The sequence below is a fragment of the Octodon degus genome, unplaced genomic scaffold (genome assembly GCF_000260255.1).
Source record: "Octodon degus isolate 3935 unplaced genomic scaffold, OctDeg1.0 scaffold00045, whole genome shotgun sequence".
NCBI lineage: Eukaryota > Metazoa > Chordata > Mammalia > Rodentia > Octodontidae > Octodon > Octodon degus.
This window is the reverse complement of record NW_004524621.1, coordinates 9,896,392-9,919,404: the sequence shown is the minus strand read 5'-3', so window position 1 is coordinate 9,919,404 and position 23,013 is coordinate 9,896,392. Positions and strand designations below refer to the sequence as shown.

The 23,013-nt window shown below is 40.5% G+C and overlaps 1 protein-coding gene across 1 annotated transcript in view; it reads left to right on the top strand.

The window, feature by feature from the left end:
• Melk (maternal embryonic leucine zipper kinase) overlaps nt 1-23,013 on the top strand; it is a 111,859-nt gene that overhangs the window by 13,509 nt on the left and 75,337 nt on the right. Inside the window, exons 4-8 of the mRNA XM_023716075.1 lie at nt 140-256; nt 4,793-4,936; nt 10,253-10,321; nt 12,467-12,559; nt 19,760-19,858. Of these exons, the coding sequence (XP_023571843.1) occupies nt 140-256; nt 4,793-4,936; nt 10,253-10,321; nt 12,467-12,559; nt 19,760-19,858 (522 nt within the window). The remainder of the gene's footprint in view (nt 1-139; nt 257-4,792; nt 4,937-10,252; nt 10,322-12,466; nt 12,560-19,759; nt 19,859-23,013) is intronic.

Sequence of the window (23,013 nt, the reverse complement as noted above, 5' to 3'; positions counted from 1 at the left end):
GAGTTATCTCACTGGCCCAGTTTTTGTGTCTTAAAATTTTTTGTAGTACCTGATGATCACATTTCTCATAGGGATTTGATGCATAGTTGGAACATTTCTTAATAAATTCCTTGTTCTTTGAAATGGTGCTTTGTTGTAGAGTGACCTGCCTCGGGTCAAAACAGAGATTGATGCCTTGAAGAATCTGAGACACCAGCACATATGTCAACTCTACCATGTGCTAGAAACAACCAACAAAATATTCATAGTTCTTGAGGTTAGTAGTATGTTTCTGGTGCCTAAAAGTATTTAGTCACTTTATCCTTAGTTGAGAGAAAATTATGTTTCACCTGAAAGATTAGAATGAATGTTAAGTAGTTTACTTGAGTCCTGGCTGTAACAGTTTGGACTGTAAAAGTAGGCATATGCAGTATAATAAAATAGAGATTTGTTGTAAGTGTATTCTTTCTGATATTCTAATCAAGTGGTATAGAGGATTGCATATATTAAAATTTGCTCTTAAGAGGATGCATTTCAATTTTATATGGTATATTAGTTTCTTAAGGTTAACAAATGACTATACATAATTTTGCTGGGATTACCATGCCTGACTATGGAGGTGCTGAGGGAGAATCTGTTGCAGGGCTCTTCTAGTTCCTGGTAATGCTTTTTGTTTGTTTTCTCCTCTCCCTTCCCCGTCCCCCTTTCCTCTCCTTTTCTCTCCTCCCCTCTTCCCTTTTCTCCCTTCTACTCTTCTCCCTTTCCCTCCCCTCCCCTCCTCTTCCTCTTGAGGCAGGATCTCACTATGTCGTACAGGCTTGCCTTGAACTCTCTTACATTGCCTAGGCTGGCCTTGAACTCATGTGATCCTCTTGCCTCAGCCTCCTAAAGTAGGGATTACAGGGGTACACCACCACACCCAGCTTGGATTTTTTTTGTTGTAGGGGTGGTTTGAATTTAGGACCTTGTGTTTGCCAGGCAGGCACTTATGCTGCTGAGCTGTCTCCTCAGCCTGCTTTTTGTTTCTTTGAAACGAGGTCTTGCTATGTAATTCAGGCTGGCCTCAAACTTGTGGAAACCCTCCTGCTTCAGCCTTCCAAGTTCTAGAATTACAGTGTGTGTCAGCACACCCAGCAGTTGGTGGCAAATTTTGGTGTTCTTTGGTGTATAGTCATGCTACTCCAATCTGTGCCTCCATCTAAATGCCATATTCCTCTTTTGAGTGTGGTGTTAGAGTTGATTTCCATCTTATAAGGGATTAGATTAAGGCCTACTCTAATCTAGTATGATTTTCTGTTAACTTGATTACATCCACAAAGACCCTTATTGTACTTAAGCTCACAATCATGGGCACTGGTGTTAGGACTTGAACATACCTTCTAGGGAGTCATACCAAACAGCATGTGGGTAGTTTTCAGCACATGTGTTATGCAAGCCAATATTTTTCAAGTTTTAATCTGTCCTTTTGGCATGAAATATAAATGTTTGTTTATTGTCTGTGTGAGACAAAGTCTCATTATACAGTTCAGGCTAGCCTTGAGCTCACTTGGTAGCACAGGCTGGTCAACTCTCAAAAATCCTCTTGCCTCAGCCTCCTAAGTGCTGGGATTACAGGTGTGCACCACTACGCCTAACCATAAATGTTTGTAGAACTGGCATAATTCATGTTTCATTTCTCTTAGTCTCAGCCAAATGATGTTACTATATAATATTTTCATGAATCAGCACTGTTTTAAAGTGTATTTTAAAATGTATTGTGTTGAAATTTTGGATCTAGAACTATTTTTTCTTTACTAAACTGTACCACCCACATAGTCTACAATGATTGCTTTAAAACTTGCTTTCAAGTTGGGGGGATGGTCTCTCTGTGTTGCCGGGTTTGGCCTTAACCCCATGTATTTATGCACTGCTCCTGCCTCTGGCTCCTAAGTAGCTTAGAAAATAAAATCTCAAAATATTCATCATCCTTGGACAGAATTTAAAAGATATGAGAGGATATATATTTTAAAAAATTTCCTTCCCCTGTATCCCACACATTCATTGTATCATTTTTTTGATGTCAACTGCAGTTATCTATGTGTATCATGTATATGTGTGTTTGTGTACTTGTGTAGTTTAATGGTTTCTGTCACACAAATGGTCACAAACTAATATCACTCTACCTTTTTTCCCTCCCACTTAACATTTTAGCTTGGAAGCCATTTGCGTACATCATAGAGATTTTAGATTTTTTTCTTTATTTTGTATTTATTTATTGGCAAACAGCTTTTTAAAAAACATACATGTTACTGGATAGTTAGAACATTTACTTTGGCTGTATAATTTACATCTAATAAAATATGGCTTGACAAATGTATACTAATTATTTCCTACCCCATTTTAATGTATAAAAACATTTTCATCATCCCACTTCTCCTTCCTCATTAAGTTAATCACTATAACCACACCTGCCCTGCTCACCCCAGCAACCACTGATCTGATTTCTGTCAACATAGATTATATTTATTTTATTTATTTATTTATTTTTTGGTGGAACCAGAGATTGAACTCAGGCCCTTGCACTTGCCAGGCAAGCGCTTATTCTACTGAGCCATCTCCCCGGCCCCTCAAATGTTTATTTTTGATAATGTCCAGTATACCTTATGTGATAGCAATATAGGTACCCCAGTTCTGTCTATATTGGATATTCATGATTCATCAGTTCACTTTCAACCCATCCATGTCTTATTATTATTATTATTATTATTATTTTGTCGGAACTGGGGATTGAACTCAGACCCTTGCGCTTACAAGTGCTTATTCTACTGAGCCATCTCCCCAGCCCCTCATCCATGTCTTTTTTTTTTTAGAACCAGGGATTGAACTCAGGCCCTTGCACTTGCCAGGGAAACCCTTATTCCACTGAGCCATCTCCCCGGCCCCCAACATAGATTATTTTGACCTGCTCTAGAAGCTGATATAAATGAACCTACAATATTAGTCTATACTCTTGTCTGGGTTCTTTTACCTAGTGTGCATTTTTTTTTTTTTTTTCCGGTACCAGGGATTGAACTCAGGACCCTGCACTTGCCAGGCAAGCACTTATTCTACTGAGTTATCTCCCAGGGCTAGCTATCTCCCTGGGCCCTAACATGCTTTTGTAAATTGTTATGTTATAGTCTTTTATACTTTTCTTTCACTTACTACTGGACATTATTTCTTCTCAGTAGCTCATGTGTTTTAGAAGTATTGCAGAGAATTTCATTTTATGGCTATGACATAATTCGAGTGTGAGCATTTGGGTGTGCTTATGGCCTAAATGTTGGTGTCCCTACAAAAGTCGTATGTTGGGACTTAGATTTCAGTGTTACAATATTAAGAGTTGGGGTGTCTTAGAGGAGGGCTCTGCATTCATGAATGGAATTTGTGCCCTTATAAATAAGGCTTGAGGGAGCTTTTTATTTCCTTCTGTCGTGTGAAGATGCTTTCTTTTTTTGTAGACGGTCTTGTTGTGTAGTTCGGGCTGGCCTTGGACTCATAATGATCTTCCCGAGAGTACTGAGATACCAGGCATACACCACTGTACCTTTTATTTTTATTTATTTATTTATTTATTTATTTATTTATTTATTTATTTATTTATTTTGCAGAACCAGGGATTGAACTCAGGCCCTTGTACTTGCCAGGGAAGCGCTTATTCCACTGAGCAATCTCCCCGGCCCCTATTTTTATTTTTTTATAGGCAGAGTCTCATTATGTAGTTCAGGCTGGACTTGAACTCATGGTAACCCTCCTGCCTCAGCTTCCTCAGTGCTGAGATTACAGACGTGCACCACTATTCCTCCCCTCTGGTCTTGGACTTGCCATCCTTCATAATTATAGCCAATAAATTTTTGTTGTTTATACAAACCACAAAAGGTATTTTATGCAGGGTATTTTGTGATAGACCACAAATAGGCTAAGACATTTGTTTTAGTTTTTTGCTTTTATATATAGTACTGCTTCAGGGAATTATCTTTAATATGCTTCAGTTTTTTTAATTGGTAGCAAAGTTTTATTAAAGATAGGAAACAGACTCTACAGAGCAAGCTTGGGCCAAGTATGAATAAGAATCGAGGTGCACCCTGCATGAGAGTGGGCTGCTGGGCAAAAGCGGACTCACTGCCTGTGCCTCTTTTGATGTGAATACATCTATAGGAACAATCTAAACCTGAAACTGAGATCAACATGTGTGCATTTATAATTTCCACATTGCTAAAATAAAATGAAGTTTTAAATGGAAATCAACTTTGCCGAAACGTGTAGTTGCTGTGGAAAGGGGCTGGCAAGCCCAGAGCTTTGTGCTTTGTTGCCTACTCAGCCCATAAACACTGAGCACTGCTGTCTACCTGGGCCCCTCCTGCTGCAGACTGAAAAATCACTGGTCTCTGGACAGGGACCAACAATTATTACTGGAGAACAATCATTTGTACTGCTTTAAAAAAAATTACGTACTGTACTAAATGTGAGTACATTAAGGTGAAAATGGGCTTTAGTACTGCACTATAAAAATATAAAACCCTGAGTGAGCTTTTAAAAAATCACAGTGATCGTTAGTTCCACTTGTGTTTATTGGTAATAAAACTGTTCAAGGAAAGTTATTGTTCTCATTCCTAAAATAATTATTGACTTATTTGATCTTGAGAGTGTGTTTTTTTAATATGCCTATTTACTTCCCTTGTCTTAAAGTTGAATTAATAATATTTCTGAATTTAGTATAATTTTTAAAAATTTTACATCTCTTGGAAATGACTTATAAGCTGTAATGGTATCTGTGTGACTCTTGCTGTTGAAGTACTGTCCTGGCGGAGAGCTGTTTGACTACATAATTTCCCAGGATCGCCTGTCAGAAGAGGAGACCCGGGTCGTCTTCCGCCAGATAGTAGCTGCAGTTGCTTACGTGCACAGCCGGGGTTATGCTCACAGGGACCTCAAACCAGTAAGTGACCCTGTCACACTGAAATGCTAACCTGAGAGTTCAGCGCCATCTACCTGTGAACCTGTTTTCAGGTCTACAGATGTGTTCTACTGAGGAGGCTTTCTTAGCTTTGCTGCTTGCTGCTGCTTTGGCTTTCTTGCTTTGTCATCTTCTCCTCCTCTCCACCCCATTTCTCCTTGTTCCAGTCAGAATCCGCCTCACTGTTTTTTTCTTCCTTTTGAAATTTGGTGAACTTTTTAGATGGAGTAGTATATTAGTCACTTTCTCATTGCTAGGACAGAATATGACATCTGCAACTTAAAGGAGTAGTTTCTTTGGCTCACAGTTTCTAGTGGGTTCATTCCAAAGTTGGCTGACTCTGAGGTAGAAAAGGCCTGGTGGAGGAGCCTGGCAGGGGACAGATGCCTTTCCTCTGGCAAGCAGGAGACTGAGAGGGTTGGAGGGAGGAACAGGACAAGAATACATCCTTACAGCTCATACCTCCTGTCTCAGATACTTTATTTGTTGTTGACAAAATATCCAACACCAAAAATTAAGGAAGGAAAGGTTTATTTAGCTTATAGTTTGTGGCGGATTCAATCTATACTTGGCTAGCTCTCAGGCAGAGTGGCACATGGCAGAGAGCTGCAGTCTATGGCAACAGAAAACAGTGAAGAACAAAGGGAAGGGCTGCAGCTATGGCTTCTACCCAGCCTCTCTCCCCTCCTTATAAACAAAGCCACCCTGGGGCTGGGGGACACTCACACAGTGTCCATGTCCTCCTCTTGCACAGGATGAGGGTGTTTACAAACTAAGATTCCTGGTGCTCTGCTGAGTCACTTCATTAAACTTTGAAAGTTCTCAAGTTGACATGATGTATCAACCAGTACAATCTACCCCTTGTCAACTTGGCAACCAGACACTTTTTTAAAACAGTTTTTAGGTATATAGACATGTTTATTAATACTTTATAACTTGAATATTATATTAGAACCATGACATTTTGCCCCTAGGCACCCCCCAAAGACTCATGTGTATCCCTTTATGTAAAAGGCATTTTAGTCTATCTCTAAGAGTTGTCAGAGTTCTAGCAGTTTTAGTTTTAGTATTGTTGAAAAGTCAAAGTCTCAAGTCTCCTTTTAAGATCTAAGGCAGACTTAGCAGGGAGCTCCTGTATAAATGAAAAGTTAAACACTTTTAGCATTTAAAGGCACAAGATAAACTATCACTTTAAGAGGTATACACAGGGGCTGGTGAGATAGCTTAGGGGGCTAAGTTCCTGCTTAGGCAAGCACAGGGACTGGGGTTTGATCCCTGACACCATATGCTGTACCAGCCCTCACCCTCGGACACGCTGAGACGGTGATTGAGACTGGGTGTGGAGGCGTGTGCCTGTAATACCAGCGCTTGGGAGGCTGAAAACAGGAGGATCACTATGAGTCTGATCTGTGTGAGGAGACCCTGTAGACCATGTACTAAATACAGTTAAAAAAAAATAAAAACAAAGATACTCATGTGATTTTGAGGCTGCAAAGGGTGAGAATCTGCCACCTCTTGTGATGCCCTCAGGACATCTTTTTTACTCTCTTGATTTTTTTTTTCAATGGAGATTTTAGCTTTATCTTTGCAGTCTACAGCTGTTTTGGCGCATTTATTTATTTATTTATTTATTTATGGGGATTCAATGTAGGCCCTTGCGTTTGCCAGGGAAGCACTTATTCCACTGAGTCATCTCCCTGGCCCCGGCACTTTTTTATTTTAGCCAAACTCAACATTTTAAATTACCTTGTTGGGCTCTTTGTTTTTGTCTCTCAGCGTGTATCTGACTAAAAGCCCCCAACAAGAGCTATGCCACTGCCATAACATTTGACTGTCTTGAGACTTTTTTTTTTTTTGGTGGAACCAGGGATGAATTGAACTCAGGTCCTTGTGCTTGCCAGGGAAGCGCTTATTCCACTGAGCCATCTCTCTGGCCCCGAGACTTTTTTTTTGTAAGATTAACTAGTCTACTGCGCTTAATCTTAGTCTCAGGCAAAATCTCTGGACAGGAGCAAAAAGCAGACAAACTTTTTGCCAAGCTATAACACAAATCACCTGCAGTCGAACAACCAATGTAGTACTTTTTTTTTTTTTTTTCTTTCTTTTAGAAGAAACCTCTCTAGTCTGGTATTCACAGGCAGGCTTTTTATCAGCATTTTGGTCTTTTGAACTCGACCAGAATCTCTCATAGAGAAGAGCTGAAGGCATTCTAGTTCTTCACTAATGGGCAACATCTCCAAACCTTTTTTGATTTTTTTTTTTTAAATGTATTTAGTACAAGGTCTACAGAGTCTCGTTGCACAGATCAGACTCGTAGTGAACCTCCTGTTTTTCAGCCTCCCAAATCCTGGGATTACAGGTGCGCACCCCAGGGGGCGGGGTTTGTACAGCAGGCTGGGGGATCGAACCCCTAGTCCCTGCATCTGCCTAAGCAGGTACTTTAATCCATTGAGCTGTCTGGCCGGCCTTCCAAATCTTTTTTATCTCTTTTTTTTTTTTTTTTTCATTTTATGGATTTGGTACAGGGTCTCACTGCACAGCTCTGATTCTTAATCCTCCTATTTTTACCCTCCCCAGCACTGAGATTCCAGGTGTGCATCAGCATCAGCACACCCCAACTTGGTCCCAGGCTCAGCGAGCCCTGGGGATGGGGTTGATGTGACATGGAGGACTGGGGATCAACCCTTTTTATCTCTTTTTATAAGCCACTTTTAAAAGCTCATAAATAATATTGTTAGGTATAGTCACAGCAATATTGGCCCCACTCTCAATACTAAATTTTGTCTTGGTTACTTTTTATTTGTTGCTGGGACAAAATATCCAACACCAAAAATTAAGGAAGGAAAGGTTTATTTAGCTCACAGTTTGTGCAGATTTTTGTATATATTTGGCTGGCTCCTGGGCAGAGTGGCACATGGCAGAGAGCAGCAGTTTATGGCAGCAGAAAACAGCCAAGAGCAAAGGGAAGGGCCACAGCTGGGCTTTTAGCCAGCCTGTCTCCCCTCATTAAATTATAAACAAGTATCTTGGAACTGGGGGTGTAGAACTCACAGTATCCATGCCCTCCTCTTGCAGGATGAGGTTGTTTACAAACTAAGAATCCTGGCCCTCTGTTGAGTCACTTAATTAAACTTTGAAACTTCTCAAGTTGACACAATGTATCAGCCAGCACACCTCAGGTGACGGCCTGCAGCCAGGATCCACCTCCTCACTGGTGCACCACTGAACTTGGGAGTTACAGGGCCCGGTGATCCAGACTTTCCATACATATTAGACTTTTGGGGGCATTTTAGATCTAAACCATAACAACAAGTGATCTATTTATGTGTCATTTTACTTTTCCTTAGAAAGAACTAATGTGATGAAATTGACAAACTTTTTGTGGCAGAACTGGGGATTGAACTCAGGCCCTTGCGCTTGCCAGGCAAGTGCTTATTCCACTGAACCATCTGCCCAGCCCCATCATCTGGCTGGCTGGCTGGCTTTCTCTCTCTCTCTCTCTCTCTCTCTCTCTCTCTCTCTCTCTCTGGTATGTATTTATGTATGTATGTATGTATGTATGTATATATATATGTATTCCCCCCACTTTTGAGCTGGGGCCTTGCTGCATTGTCAGATTACGGAGGCTGGGCTTGAAGTTACCATCCTTCTCCCTCACCTCCCACAGTGCTGGCATTGTAGGCTTATTCTACTCTGCCAGACTAGACTCCACTCTTTAAGGGACTGAATAAAAATATTAATATAGGTCTGCAACTGATGAAAGTGGGTGACAGTGAATATGGATTTAAATACGCAGAGACCAAAGAATTAGTCTGAGTAGATAGGACAGTGTTATTCTCATTTCATCTGTTTATGCTCAACTCTTAATTTTGAGCTGGTTGTTTAGGTTTAAATTTTCTTTAGGTACAAATTGTGTTTGCAGGTAGTTGGTCCTCAGTGCCAAGGAGGAATGGTTAGTGCATATGTTTTGACACGAAGAGATATATCAACATTTCTTCTATCCATTGCTTGATTGATCGATGGTCTTGCTATGTAGGTCAGGCTGGCCTTGAACTCACAGTGGTCTTCCTGCCTCAGCCTCACCACACCCCACTTCATCTATTTTTACAATTTTTTCCTGGTACCAGGGTTACTTATTTTTAATTAAAATTTTTTCTTTTCATTTTTACTTTATTAGACAAGGACTCACTAGATAGTCTAGGTATAGCTTAGGCTGGTCTTGAACTCACTGTCTAGACCAGACTGACTTCAAATTTGGAATCTGTTATGGATTCATAATCAATGTAGGAATCCAGGTAGCCAGTTTAGATTTGAAGGTATTTTATTACCTGAGCTCAGCGACCGCCAGCATAGACCCCTATTCAGAGTCCAAGTGCCCCAAGAAGAGAACATGAAGAGTACATAAAGAGAGAGAAAAAAACTCAAAATATGTAATATATCCTGCTTGTCAAACAGAATAAAAATATATAGCACACATCCTGCTTGCCAAACAGATTTTTGCTATGCATCTGGCTGTTTTCTTCCTGTTATTGCTTTAAGTCAGTTCTTTCTCAGGGTGTATTTCCTCCTTATGGTTACTTGTTTCACTTGTTATTTGTAGGCTGTTTTTGTAACTCTGGGGTCTGCCAAAGTTTATTATGGCAATACTTGTGCTAAGAGTCTGGGTTTAGGCCATCACAGGATCCTCCTGTCTTAGACTTCCAAGTGCTGAGATTACAAGCATGTGCCACTGTGCTCCCAGTCTTTCCTCCCTTCTTCTCTTTCCCCTGTTCAGCCTCTTTCCCTCTTGTTAGTTTTTAGTTATTTTTTTTACTATTATACCTAATCTTTGTAGTATAAACTTTTTTTTGTCTTTTTGAGACAGGGTCTTGCTATGCAGTTCAGGCTGGTCTTGAGCTTACTTTATAGCTCAGGCTGGTCTTGAACTCACAGTGATCCTGCTGCCTTAGCCTCCCGACTGCTGGGGTGATAGGCCTTTGCCACCACACTGGCTTTGTTCTTTTTATTTATTTATTTAATTTATTTCCACAAAACTCAGGCCCTTGCACTTGCCAGGCAAGCTCTTATTCTACCAAGCCATCTCCCCAGCCCCCTATTCTTTTTATTTTTTATTTTTTTTGGTGGTACCAGAGATTGAACTTGGGACCTTGCGCTTGCCAGGCATGTGCTTATTCTACTGAGCTCTCTCTCTGGCCCTGGCTTTGTTCTTTTAAAACTCATTTTTAGAAATGCCTAAAAGTGTGGGACATACCATAGAAAGTAAAAATATAGTTACAAAAATATTTTTTGTTGTCTCAGGAGAATTTCTTATTTGACGAACATCATAAAGTAAAGATGATTGACTTTGGTCTCTGTGCAAAACCTAAGGTAAGTGCAGAAATAAAAATGCACTTATTTATTTGTAAGTGCAGCTCTTAATGTTTTCTTATACTGATTTGCACTTAGTCTTTACTGAGCATGGTTGCATCTTTTGTGAAGAATGTTTAGTTTTACCCTTGGTATCAGTATGTTCTTTAGATGGTTCTAATACCTAGCTATGATTGAGAGCCATCCACTCCAGGTGGAGTGGCTGGTTCTGCTGAAGACCCCATGGTGAGCAGTGAGAGGATTGGCCCTGCTGACCTCTCAGGAAGCCGTTAGTTGTTAGTGTGTATGCTAAATTGATCATTGTGCTTGCAGTTTGCTATGTTGCCAATGGATGATGCTTCTGTTCATTTAGGCAGGAGTTGAGAATTTAATCTTAATCTTATTATATTTCAGAGGTAAGCATTGGAATTGCCCATCATAACTTCCCTTTGAAATGACTTGAATTTCCCAGCTCTGTTTGCAGTAGATCTGTGTGGCTACCTTGGGGTCTGACTCCTTGTCTTGGTTACTCCTCTCTGGGACAGATACCTGACACAATATGAAGGAAGGAAAAGTTTATTTATTTATTTATTTGGCAGAACTGGGGATTGAACTCAGGCCCTTGTGCTTGCCAGACAAGCGCTTACTCCACTGAACCATCACCCTGGCCCAGGAAAAGTTTATTTAGCTCACAGTTACTGGAGGTTTCAGTCCATACCCAGCTGGTTCCAAAGCAGAGCAACACATGACAGAGAACTACCTTTCATGGCAGAACTGAGAGCAAAGGCAAGTGGCAGCAGCTCAGGCAGCTAGCTATTCTCTCTCTCCTCCCTACATTGTAGTGCAGATTACCTGCCCCAGGGTGGGTGCAGCATCCACACCCACAACAATAAATCAGAAACTCCAGAAGCCGTCCCATGATGCCCCATGACTGCATGAAGCTCTGGGGGGACACCTAGACACAAACGATAACACTCCTGAATTTTATAATGATGGTACTGTCTCTAAAATGAGTTGTCTACACTCGTTAAGAATGTTGGAACTGCAGACTTGCTTCAAAACTTAGTAATCCCATGACTGTTTCCTGCCCAAATGAGAATTATCTAGGTGCAAAAGGAAGCAGATTTTGCCTCTTCGATTGTCTGATCCTTTCTGATTCTCCATTGGTTCTTAAGAGATCATCAATGGAGCCTTGTGTTTGGGAAGCAACTGCTAGAGGGCAGGTGTCCCAACCCTGTAACCTATAAAGATGATACTCTGAACAACTAAGCTGGGTTAAGCTACGTTGTCCAGAGAAAACAGCGGGGATTGTTCGTTACAGGTTCTGTTAGACTTTTTTTGTGGCTGACATGGATGCCACCCACATAGTTGCCATTTATGAAAGTGAGGGTAGCGTGGGATAGGATTGCCTCAGCCTTCTGGGCATGATTCAGTTGTAAACAAAATCTTAGTTTCCCAAATCCTTTGCTAGATGTAGAACTCCATCCAGGAGTTGCACAAAGCTTCATTTCATTAAGTCTTGGTGTTTCTGTGGGAGAGCAGAAAAAGAAACATTTCTCATTTTACTAAATCTGAAAGCAAGGATGGTGATTTGTCTTATAACTGAGTCTAGGAAATAAACTCTTCATATACTGTTCTATATACTGGGTTGTTTTCTTCCCTCTAAGGATAAAGAAACTCTTCTGTATTTGTACAGTTTTGATGTGGGAGCTAGGAATTGGCAAAGAACCCTTTTTTTCTTGTGTACTTGAGGGTGGGAAGATGTGTGCTTGGATTATGCTAGACAGATTGTGATATGAATGAATATCCAGGGCAGTATGAGCTGGATGTGTCTGAGCCAAGATGAATAAGATTTGGTTCGTGTATGGGTTGCAGTAATATTGGAAATGCAGGCTGGCAGTCACATGTGCATGCATGCATGAATGCAAAGAGTATTCGGTTGGCTGAAGGTCTCATTGTGTTCAAAGAATGTTTATCAAATTTTGATACCTTTTTAAGGTAGGCTTTGAGTTCACTATGCAATCCCGACTGGCCTTAAAGTCATGTGATCCTCCTGCCTCAGATTCCTACATGCTAGGCTTGCAGGCGTACACTACCATGCCTGGCATCAAAATTGATACCCTTAATGACTAAATAATAAGTGCTTCCTTTTTGTCCTGTTGGCAGGGTAATAAGGATTACCTTCTACAGACGTGCTGTGGGAGTCTCGCTTATGCAGCACCTGAGTTAATACAAGGCAAATCATATCTTGGATCAGAGGTAATTATTTATTGATTAATTTGGCACATAATTAACATACATTCATGGTTGACCTGCAATGATTCAGGCAGGTCTTACAGTGAAGTAATAAATAATCTTGTTAATCAGAGCGTTTAGTCTGTTTGGCTAGTGAGGTTATAAGCTGGTAGAATGAATAGCTTGCAGCAAGCATAATAACAATACATATTGGAAACAGGATATATTTTCTGCTGTGTTTGTTTTTGTAGTACACTATGTCATAGTTTGGACCAGTTATTCTAGTGGATAGAGTATCAAACCAGGATTGTGGGAGGAGAATTTCAGAGATGTCAGAGAAAACCCGTTCTTTTTCCACAGCCAGCTTTCTAGGCCAGCAGTTCTGTGCAGCAGCCCAGGCCTGTGCTTTGCCTTCTTTAAGCTGTTCTCTGGAGTATTAGTGTTATTGATGTTAGTACCATAAAATCAAAACATTAATTGTACAAAACTCAGAAAGTGCTGGGTTGAACAGTTTTGTTATTTTAAGACATTTCCAAATCTTTAACATGCTTTTGTATAGTATTATCCTTTGAGAGGGAAGCATCATAGGTATAGTTGGTCCTGATTTTATTTGTGTACAGAACCCACTTTTCGTGTAAAACATCTTTTTGAAATAGTGTTATATGGGAGAAACTTTGAGAAATATCAGGATACTTTGTCACATGAGAAGATGGGAACTAACTTTTTTGGTGACTTTAATTTTTGTGTAATCTCAAAGTTACAGTGTAGTACAAAACTAGAATGAGGAACATAGGGCCTTCGCACTGGATTACAGCCCCTGCCCCTTTTCTTAAGGTTTTATTTATTTATTTATTTGGTACAGGCTCTCACTAGGAAACTCGAAGCTTGGACTCGTAGTGATCCTCCTGTTTCAGCCTCCCCGATGCTGTGATTACAGGTGTGTGCCACCATACCTGGTTTTGGTAGCTGGCATGGTGCGCATGGTGCAAGGTCTCACTCTGTAATTCAGTTGGCCTTGAACGCATGGCGATCCTCCTGATTACTGGGATCAGAAGTGTGCACTACCACAGTCAGCAGTTCATAGTGGTCTTGAACTGACTGTGTAGCTCCGGGTGGCCTCAGACTTGCAGTGATCCTCTTGCCCCAGCCTTTTAAGTGGTGGACTTAAAAGCATGTGCCACCAAGACTAGTTTCTTTAGTCCTTCTTTTTAATTTGTAAGACTTTTCCAGGCTTTATGTCCTTTGACTTTAAATCTCTCTACTTCCCAGTTGACAATTGAACCTAGGGGCTTTGCATTGAGGCAAAGGCTACCTCCCAGTTCATTTGTTCATTCCTTCTCCCTCTCCCCTCCCCTCCCCTCCCCTGTCCTCTCATTTTCTTTCTTTTTTTTTTTTTTAACTTTATTTATGTGTGTGTGTGTGTGGCCAGCTCAGCCCACCAGGGGGCAGGACTGGCTGGCATGTGGTGCTGGAGGATTGAACCGCGGTCCCTGTGTTTTGCCAAGCTTGTTCCAAGTAGGTACTTTAGACCACTGAGCCATCTCACCAGCCCCTCTCATTTTCTTTTGTGACTGGATCTTGCTGTGTAGTTAAGATTGGCTAAGACGCCTTTGAACTCACCTGGAGCCCAGGCTGGCCACAAACTTGTAGCAACCCTCCTCTTGTCTCAGCCTCCTGAATGCTGTGAATAGGCATGTGTCACTGAGAGTGTGGAAGGAAGGAAAGGACAAAAAATGGGAAGAAAAAAAAGAAAAAGTTTTTGTAAATGAGGAAGGGAAGAGGAGCCAAAGGGGAGAGGGGTTGGGGAGAAAAAGAATCAAGATATATATTATATATAGGTGCAAATTCCCTATGATGAACATAATCATGTATTTCTAAAATTACAGTAAGATTAACTTTGAAAAATAAAATTTTGATGGGACTGGTGAGATAGCTTAGCTGTCTAAGTGCCTGCCTGGCAAATGCAAGCACCCAAGTTTGATTCCCAGTACTGCGTGCCCTGCTGGCACTGGGGCCTTCGATGCACCGTGCTGGCCACCGAAACTGGGTGTGGTGGTGCAGGCCTGTAATCGCAGCACTAGGGAGACTGAGACAAGAGGATTACGATGACGAGTCCAAGCTGTGTGGTGAGACCCTGTACCAAATAAAAATAAAATAAAATAAAATAAAATAAAATAAAATAAAATAAAATAAAACCAAACCTTAAGAAAAGGGAGGGGATTGTAACCCAGTGTGAAGGCCCTGGGTTTTCAATCTTTAGTTCTGAAAAAAACAATTTTTTTTCTTATTTTTTGAGACAGTGTCTTACTAAATTGCTCAGGTGGGACTCAAACTTGTTACCTTCATACCTCAGCCTCCCAAGTGGTGCAGTTATAGGTGTGCACCAGTGGGTTTGGCTAACGTTTTTTTTTTTTTTAATTTTAATTTTTGTATTTTAGAGAAGGGTCGACAGGGTGTTCAGGGTCTCACTACTAGATTGAACTCATAGTGATTCTCCTGTTGACAGCCTCCTAAGAGCTAGGATTACAGGTGTGCACCACCACACCCAGTCTCAAACTGTCTCAGTACACCCCGGGGGCAGGGCCAGCACTGTGGGCCCGGGGATTGAACCCTGGCCCCTGTGCCTGTTTGCAGGTCCTTTAATCCGCTGGGCTATTTGGCCATGGCGTAGGAGTCTTGTCCTCTTTGTCAGCCTCCTGAGTGCTGAAGTTACAGGTGTCCACTGTTGAATCTGGTGTTAATTTTTTTTTTTTTTTTTGTAGAATGTCTATGAATTTGAGTTTGTTTAATGCTTTCTTTAATTAGATTCATCTTAGGCACTTTTGGCAGAAATACCCTGGAAGTAATTTGGTGACCACCTTAAAATGAACACAAAATGAACAAATTTTTTTTTTTTTTGCCGAACCGGGGATTGAGCTCAGGTCCTTGCGCTTGCCAGGGAAGCACTTATTCCACTGAACCATCTCCCCGGCCCCAAAATGAACAAATTTTTACTCAGCATTTGTCTGTGGATTTATATGAGACTTTTTTTTGGTGGTGGTGGGGAAGAAACCCAGGGTCTCACCCTATGCTGGGCCAGCCCTCTACCTCTGAACTACATCCCAGGCTACTTTTTGGTCCTGGGATTGAACTCAGTGAGCCTTGTCATCCCTGCCCTTTGTTTTTAATTTTAAGATAGAGTCTTGCTAAGCCAGGCTGATCTCTAAAACTCTTGATCCTTTGCTTCAGCCTTCTAGAATGCTTTGGTTTTTGGTAGGCACCTCTGTATCTAGTTTTTAATCTTCTATTTTGGTAAAATAAACACAACATAGAATTTACTATATTGGCTATTTTTAAGTGTATAGAAGCATTAAGTACATTCACGTAGTTGTGCAACAAATCTCCACGTTTTCATCTTGCAGAGTGGTAACTATACCCATTAAACAATAGTTCTCCATTCCTACCTATTCCACTTTTCTGGCAGTTGTCCTTTTTCTTTGTGTCTATGAAACTTTTGTTTTTGCTTTTTGAAACAGGGTCTCACTCAGTAATTTAGGCTGCCTTTGAATTCACTGTGTAGCTCAGGCTGGCCTCACACTCCTGGAAATCTCCTGCCAGGCATTACAGGCATGTGCCAGTTCACTCAGCTTTGTGTCTATGAAATTTTGTTTTGTTACAGGGTCTTACTGTAGTCCAGGCTAGCTTTAAACTCATGATCCTCTTGCCTCAGCCTGTTGAGTGCTGAGGTTATAGCCATGTGCCATTATGCTTGGCTATGTCTGAATTTGACTATTTTACAGGTATTATATAAGTCGAATCTTAGAATATTTGTTGATTTGTAACTACATTATTTCACTTGCAGAATGTCTCAAGGTTCATGCATGTTACTGCAGTTCTTAGGATTTCCTTCCTTTATGGGCTGAATAATATTTCACTGCATGTACATACCATATTATGTTGATTTATTCATCCCTTGATGGACTGTTGTGTTGCTTCTACCTTTTGTCTATTGTGAATAATATTACCAGGAATGTAGATATAAATGAATATCTCTTTGAAATCCTGCTTTCAGTTTTATATTTAATTGAGTACCATATAAAGAATATATGTGATCAGAAAGGTACATATCCAGAAGGGAAATTGCTAGGTCATGTGCTAATTCTGTTTTTTTTTTTTTTTTAAATCTTTTTAAATTGGTACTAGGCACTGAATTTGGGACCTTGCACTTGCCAGGCAGGCACTTGTACTGTCTTATGTACTGGTTGTACTACCTTATAGTTTGGTCAGTAGTGCATGGGAGTTTCAAATGCTAAATACTTTTTATCATTTTCATTAAGGCTGCATAAAAATCCTTTGGGCAAGAGTGGGTACTATTACCTCATTCCATAAAGCAAAGAAGAAACTCCAGCCCAGAAAGTAGTTGCCTTTACAGGGTCACACAGATGGTGATTACTGGTCAGTGTTTGAACTGAGTGAAGGAGTCTTTACTTCTCATCACTCCTGGGAGTGAGAAGATTCCTAGAAGGCTGGCGACAAGGCCCTGATGGTCTGAATGTATTTTGAGTTTTTCCTGTGTAATTTTATTTCTTGACCATGTTACTTTGTTGTCCATCCTTCTAAGGCAATGTTTTAAGGACAGTATACCAAGGAATGACTTGAGACTCTTGTTAAAAGATCTAGGATACAGGACTGTGCCCTTAGAGATTTTGGTTTTGCTTTTTCAGTATAGGACTTTAAGAACCTCCATTTAAAATCAACAGTTTGGGGCTGGAGAGATGGCTCAGTGGTCTAAAGCACCTACTTGAAACAAGCTTGGCAAAGCACAGGGACCGCGGTTTGATCCCCAGCACCACATGCCAGCCAGACCTGCCCCCTGGTGGGCTGAGCTGGCCATACACATACACAATAAATAAATGTAATAAATAAAAAAAATAAATAAATATTAAAAAAAATAAATAAATAAAATCAACAGTTTAAGACTGGGCAAGGTGTCACGCATCTATAATCCCAGCTCTTGGGAGACTGTAAACAGGCAGATCACTACAAGTCCGATCTAGTAGTGAGACCCTGAACACCTTGTAGACCCTTCTCTAAAGAATACAAAAATAAATAAATAGGGAAAAAAAAAAAAAAAAAGCAACAGTTTATAGGCCAGGCATGGTGGAACACACCTATAATCCCAGCACTTGGGAGGCTGAGGCAGGAGGAGTGTTGAGAGTTTGAGACCAGCCTGGGCTACAAAATGAGCTCAAGGCCAGCCTGAACTGCATAGAGAGACCTTGTGTCAAAAAGACTAAAATAAAATAAATCAATAGTTTAGGTGCTTCTGATGCTTAGGGCTCAGATCATGCTGCTCCATGATAATAGCTCTGATTTCTTTAGTAGTTCCTCATAGGAAGTGATTTCAAACCCCTATTCTCATATCTAATTCAAAATAAAATAAAGTAAAAGTGCTTTTTTTGTTGAGGCAGGGTCTAACTATGTAGTTCAAGCTAGCTTTGAGTTCATTATGTAGCCCAGGCTGGCCTCAAACTCATGGTAATCCTCTTACCTCACCCTCCCAAGTGCTAGCCTCATAGGTGCGTGCCACCATGCCTGGCTAAGTAAAGGCTACGATGGATTAACTGAAGAGAACTCTTTTTTGCTTTCTTCTCTCAAATAGGCTTTGGTAGATTTCTGTGAGGATTTTCTTGTTATTACCTTCAGCTCTCTCCCTTCCCCATACTGAGAATTGAACTCGTGGCCTTTATACTGAGTTACATCTCCAGCCCTTTATTAGTTTTTGTTTTGAGACAAAGTCTCAGTAAAGCTGGAGTTGAACTTGCAGTCCTCCTGCCTCAGTCTCCTAGGATGTTGGGGTTTGAGGCATGTGCCACTATGCTCTATTTTTTTTTTTTTTTAATTTTTAAGTTAACATAGGCATAATATCTCTGTTGACCTCTTGTGGTATTTGACAGGGCTGTGTTAGCTAATATCCCTCTCAAGTTCTACTTTGAATTTATTTTTGTTTTTTGAGACAGTTTTGCTATGTAGTTCAGGCTGGCCTTAAATTTAGTGTGTAGCCCAGAATGGCCTTGACTGTATGGCATTCCTCCTGCCTCGGACTCCTAAATGCTGGGATTACAGGCTTTTGCCACCATGCCCTGTACTTTCAATTTAGCATCTTGGTTATTGAGTGCCATACCTTCATGCTTCAATTTATAGATTAAATATTTGACATATCTCTAGCATAAATGGTTAATTTCTGACTTTTTACAACTTGGAACAAAAGTCAAGTGTCAGCTTGAAAAGTGAATTGTTCATCTGAAGCATAATAGTACTATTTAGTAATTTGATGTGATTCAGTGGACAAGAGTGAATTACCTAGGTTACCTAGTATAGGAAATAGCTAGATGGGTGATGCTGCCCAAGTTAACTGTTATCCCTTTCTTTCTTTTTCCCTTTAAAAAGTTGCTACCAATAGCTTTTAAAATTTTCTTAAGGATTAAATGAAGGCAGGAGCTATGACTTCTAATGGTGATGCCATTATTGGCTAAGGCCAGACACTACTTGAATAAAATTACTGCATAGGGCTCATGGGACACATGGTTAGCTCATATAAAGGTTAAACTCCTTTCTGGATTTTGAGATTTGTAGACTTATTTGTGCTGGCAGGCTAATTTCTAGTCTGAAAAGTCAATCATTGAATTTTATTAGATTTCACTACATAGAGAGGATTTTATAGTGCAGCTTAGTCACATTTGCAGATTATCAGGAAATTTTCACACTTGTTTTGACATCCCCATGCTTGTTTACATAATCCTCATCTGCAACCTAACTCTCTGTAGCCCTGTAGGGTTGTCTTTGTAACCAAGAGACTGGACTTCATTTCCCTGTCATACCCAATCCAGCCCAGCCAACTGGAAGTTATTTTCTATTAAGTTTTAGCATGCAGTAGAGGAGCATATACTGAACAGGGGAGGCACAGGGCCTTCTTGGGTGACTGGCCATCGACTGGGTGGTTTTGGATAAATTTTCCTATCTGGGTTAAACTTCTTGTCTATCTGTAGAATGAGTTAAGAATACCTAACTCTGTGAATGAAGAATCCGTGTAAGCTTTGGTAAAAGCATGTCTATATTAGAGACAGTGGTTACATGGGGGTAGAGGATAAGTGCCCATGGTATGGAATTTCTTGGGAGAGTCTGTGGTTCTATTTAGTGTCCTGTCGTTCTTACTGTAAATGATGTTTTTTGTTTCTCTCTCAGGCTGATGTTTGGAGCATGGGCATACTCTTATATGTTCTTATGTGTGGATTTCTACCATTTGATGATGATAATGTTATGGCTTTGTACAAGAAGATTGTGGTAAGTATTGCAAGGCATAAAAGAACCTTATTGTAAAAGTTTCTATCCTACCTACTTCTATTTATAAAACAGGAAAAGTAATTTGGTGTTAGAAGTATGCACATAGTAGCTATCATTTGGGAGTGGCTAAGAAGGAGATGCAGAAAGCTTCTGTGTATTGATCTGGGTGCTAGGTACCCTTGTGCATTCAGGATTTGAAAACTTAAGGTGCACACTTTTATGTGTAATTATATATTATACTTTAATAAAAAGCTTAACAAAACCAAATCAGACAGAAAGTATTCTGTATTTTATGTTGACCCTCAAATTAGGTAAATAAACATATTAAGATCATTTTATTGCTAGGAATATTTTTTTAAATTCAAAATTAACACCTTAGTAAGTTACTGTTTTAAATTCAGTTATGATGTGTGAATCCTCTCCTGTTTTTAGGAAGGTAAAAATTTGGCTTTAAGTAATAAGATCACAGTTAAGAATATTTGTATAGCACTGAGGAGATAGCTTGGCGGTCTGAGTGCCTGCCTGGCAAGCATGACCCAGTTCGATCCCCGGTACTGCATGCCCTACAGGTCCTGGAACCCTGGGCACACTGTGCTGGGTATGGTGGCACAGGCCTGTAATCACAGTGCTGGTGAGGCTGAGACAGGAGGATCACTACAACTCTGAGCTGTGTAGTGAGACCCTGTACCAAATAAAAAAAATAATAAAAGATAAATAAATTAAGGGAGTATTTATAATCTTTGTTAAAATGTGTATATTGGCGACGAGTAGTTACATGAGAGTGGGTGGTGATGGCCAAGGGGTATGGGATGTTTTGGGGGATGATGAAAACATTCTGGAATCAGGTACTGATGATGATGGTAGAAGCTTTATGTATGTGTGTATTGCTAGGGGTTGTGGTTTATATGTAGGTGTCTCCCAAGAGCCTCATGCACTAACTAAATGGGGCTTTTGGAAGAGGATCGGATGGGGGCAGCGTAGCTGACTTGATCTTAGGAGTTGCGGCTTGGTTGAGGGAATTGCAGCAGGTAGCTGGGGTACAACCTGGAAGGGTATGTCTACCTGTCTGGCGCCTCTGTTCCCTCTTTGCTTCTGAGCAGTCATGATGTGAGCAGCTTTCCTCTTCCCAGACTCTTCCACTGTGCTGTTAGCCATGCAGGGACTGAAACATCTGAAATGAACAAAATAAACCTCTTCTTTAAGTTGTGGGTGTTGGATATTTTGTCTCAGCAACAGGAAAATAACTAAGACCGACTTTTTTTTTTTTTTTTTTTTGGTGGAACCTGGGATTGAATTTAGGCTCTTGCACTTGCCAGGCAAGCGCTTATTCTACTTGAGCTGTCTCCCCGGCCCCCAGACTTTTGTAATGAGAATGAGATTATCGTTGTCATACTACCCAGCCATGTAGTTCACAAGCCTTTGGAACTGGCTTACATAAAGAGTTTGGGAAAGTTTGGAGATACTGGCTGGAGAAGCAACTCTAGAATGCTATAAGCTGAGCTTGATGGAAGATTAGGTCAGAGTTTAGAAGACCAGAATGCCGGTAAAAAGGCAAACAGTACCATGGTACTGTGAAATTTATGTAGTTTTTTTATTTCAATAAAGAAATCATTTTGAGTAATTTAAGATGTTACTATTGATATTCTCTTACAGTTTTGCTAAATTTTGCTGTAACAATAATTCTTTGGTTGCTTTAACTAATCCCAGCCATTTAAAAATCAAAAAATGGCCATTTTTGCTTTTTTTGTGCACGTAGCCCTGAAGATAGAAACTTAGTGAAAGCTGATGTCAATATGGATTACTACATTTGGGGGAGGGAGTGCATGGGAGTTTTAATTTGTATAACCTATTGATGTTTTGTGAAATTGGAGTTGCTGCCTATATTTCATAAAGATTCTGAATATTCAGATATTCTGAAAAGGATCAATAAGGGTACCTTTGTCCTGTGTTTCTTTTTCCAAATAAATCTTTTGAATCTTGAAAAAAAAAAAGGCAAACAGTAAAGACCAGGCTTAGGAGGTTTCAATTGGGAATAAGGACTCCATTGGCAACTGAACTCCAGACCATGTGTGTTAAACTGTAGACAAATAGAAAATTTGTTTACATTTTGCTGATGTCCTGAGACTTTGAGTGAAGACCAATTACTCTGGTAGAAATCTTTTAAGACAGTCCAATGTTCAGGCTGTAGCATGGATACTATTTGCTGTTTTTAGCCAGCAAAAAGGCCCTTTGAAAATTTTCAGTTTCCCCAGAAAGGAAAGACCAGTGAAGCTTTAGTGCAGGTGAATACTAAAAATATTAGCATTTAAAATAAGCCAAATACTTTGCATCAGGACTGAAGAAAAGATGCCTTAAGAGCTGGGAAGCTAGCTCAGTGGCATAAATCCCTGCCTGGCAACCACAACGTCCTGAGTTTAATCCCTGGTACTGGTGAGCAGGAGGGATGCCTTGTCTGTTGGCATCTCAGGAACCAGAAAGACCCTACTTGTTGCAAGCTGAAGTTATAAAAGTGAAAGAATTTGTTTTTGAAAAGACAGCCCAAGAACACACCACTTGAAAAGAGCTGGCAATGGATTTGTCTGTGGATTTGACAATCCTCAGCTGTCTAGGCTCTCAGAGGCTTCTGTGAATTCATGGGGATCTGGTACTGCTGAAGATGGCAGCAGATTGTTATGGTTTATGTCTAGGTGTCCCCCCCCCAAAGCCTTGTGCAGTCATGGGGAGGCTTCTAGAGTTTGTGATTAATTTATGATCCAGTGCTGGGATTATGAATGTGAGTGCTGCTGGGATTATAGCTGTGCGTGCTATACTCGAGGATAGCCTGAATGCAATATAAGGAAAGCAGAGAGGCTGGCTGCTGCTGCTCCTTTTTGTTCTTGCTGTTTTCCATTACTGTGAACTGCTACCCTCTTCCATGTGCCGCTTTGCCTTGGAGCCAGCTGAGTATGGACTGAAACCTCTATAAACTGACCTAAATAAACTGACCTTTTGTCCCAACAATAAGAGAAAAGTAACCAAGACATAAATCTCAACATCATCCATGTGGTGCTCTTTTTTACAGGCGTGCAGTATGCAAGAGTGTAGGATCAGGGGGCTTCCATCCAGATGTCAGAAGAAGGCCTGGGATGCCAAGCAGCGTGCATCTGAGGGCAATA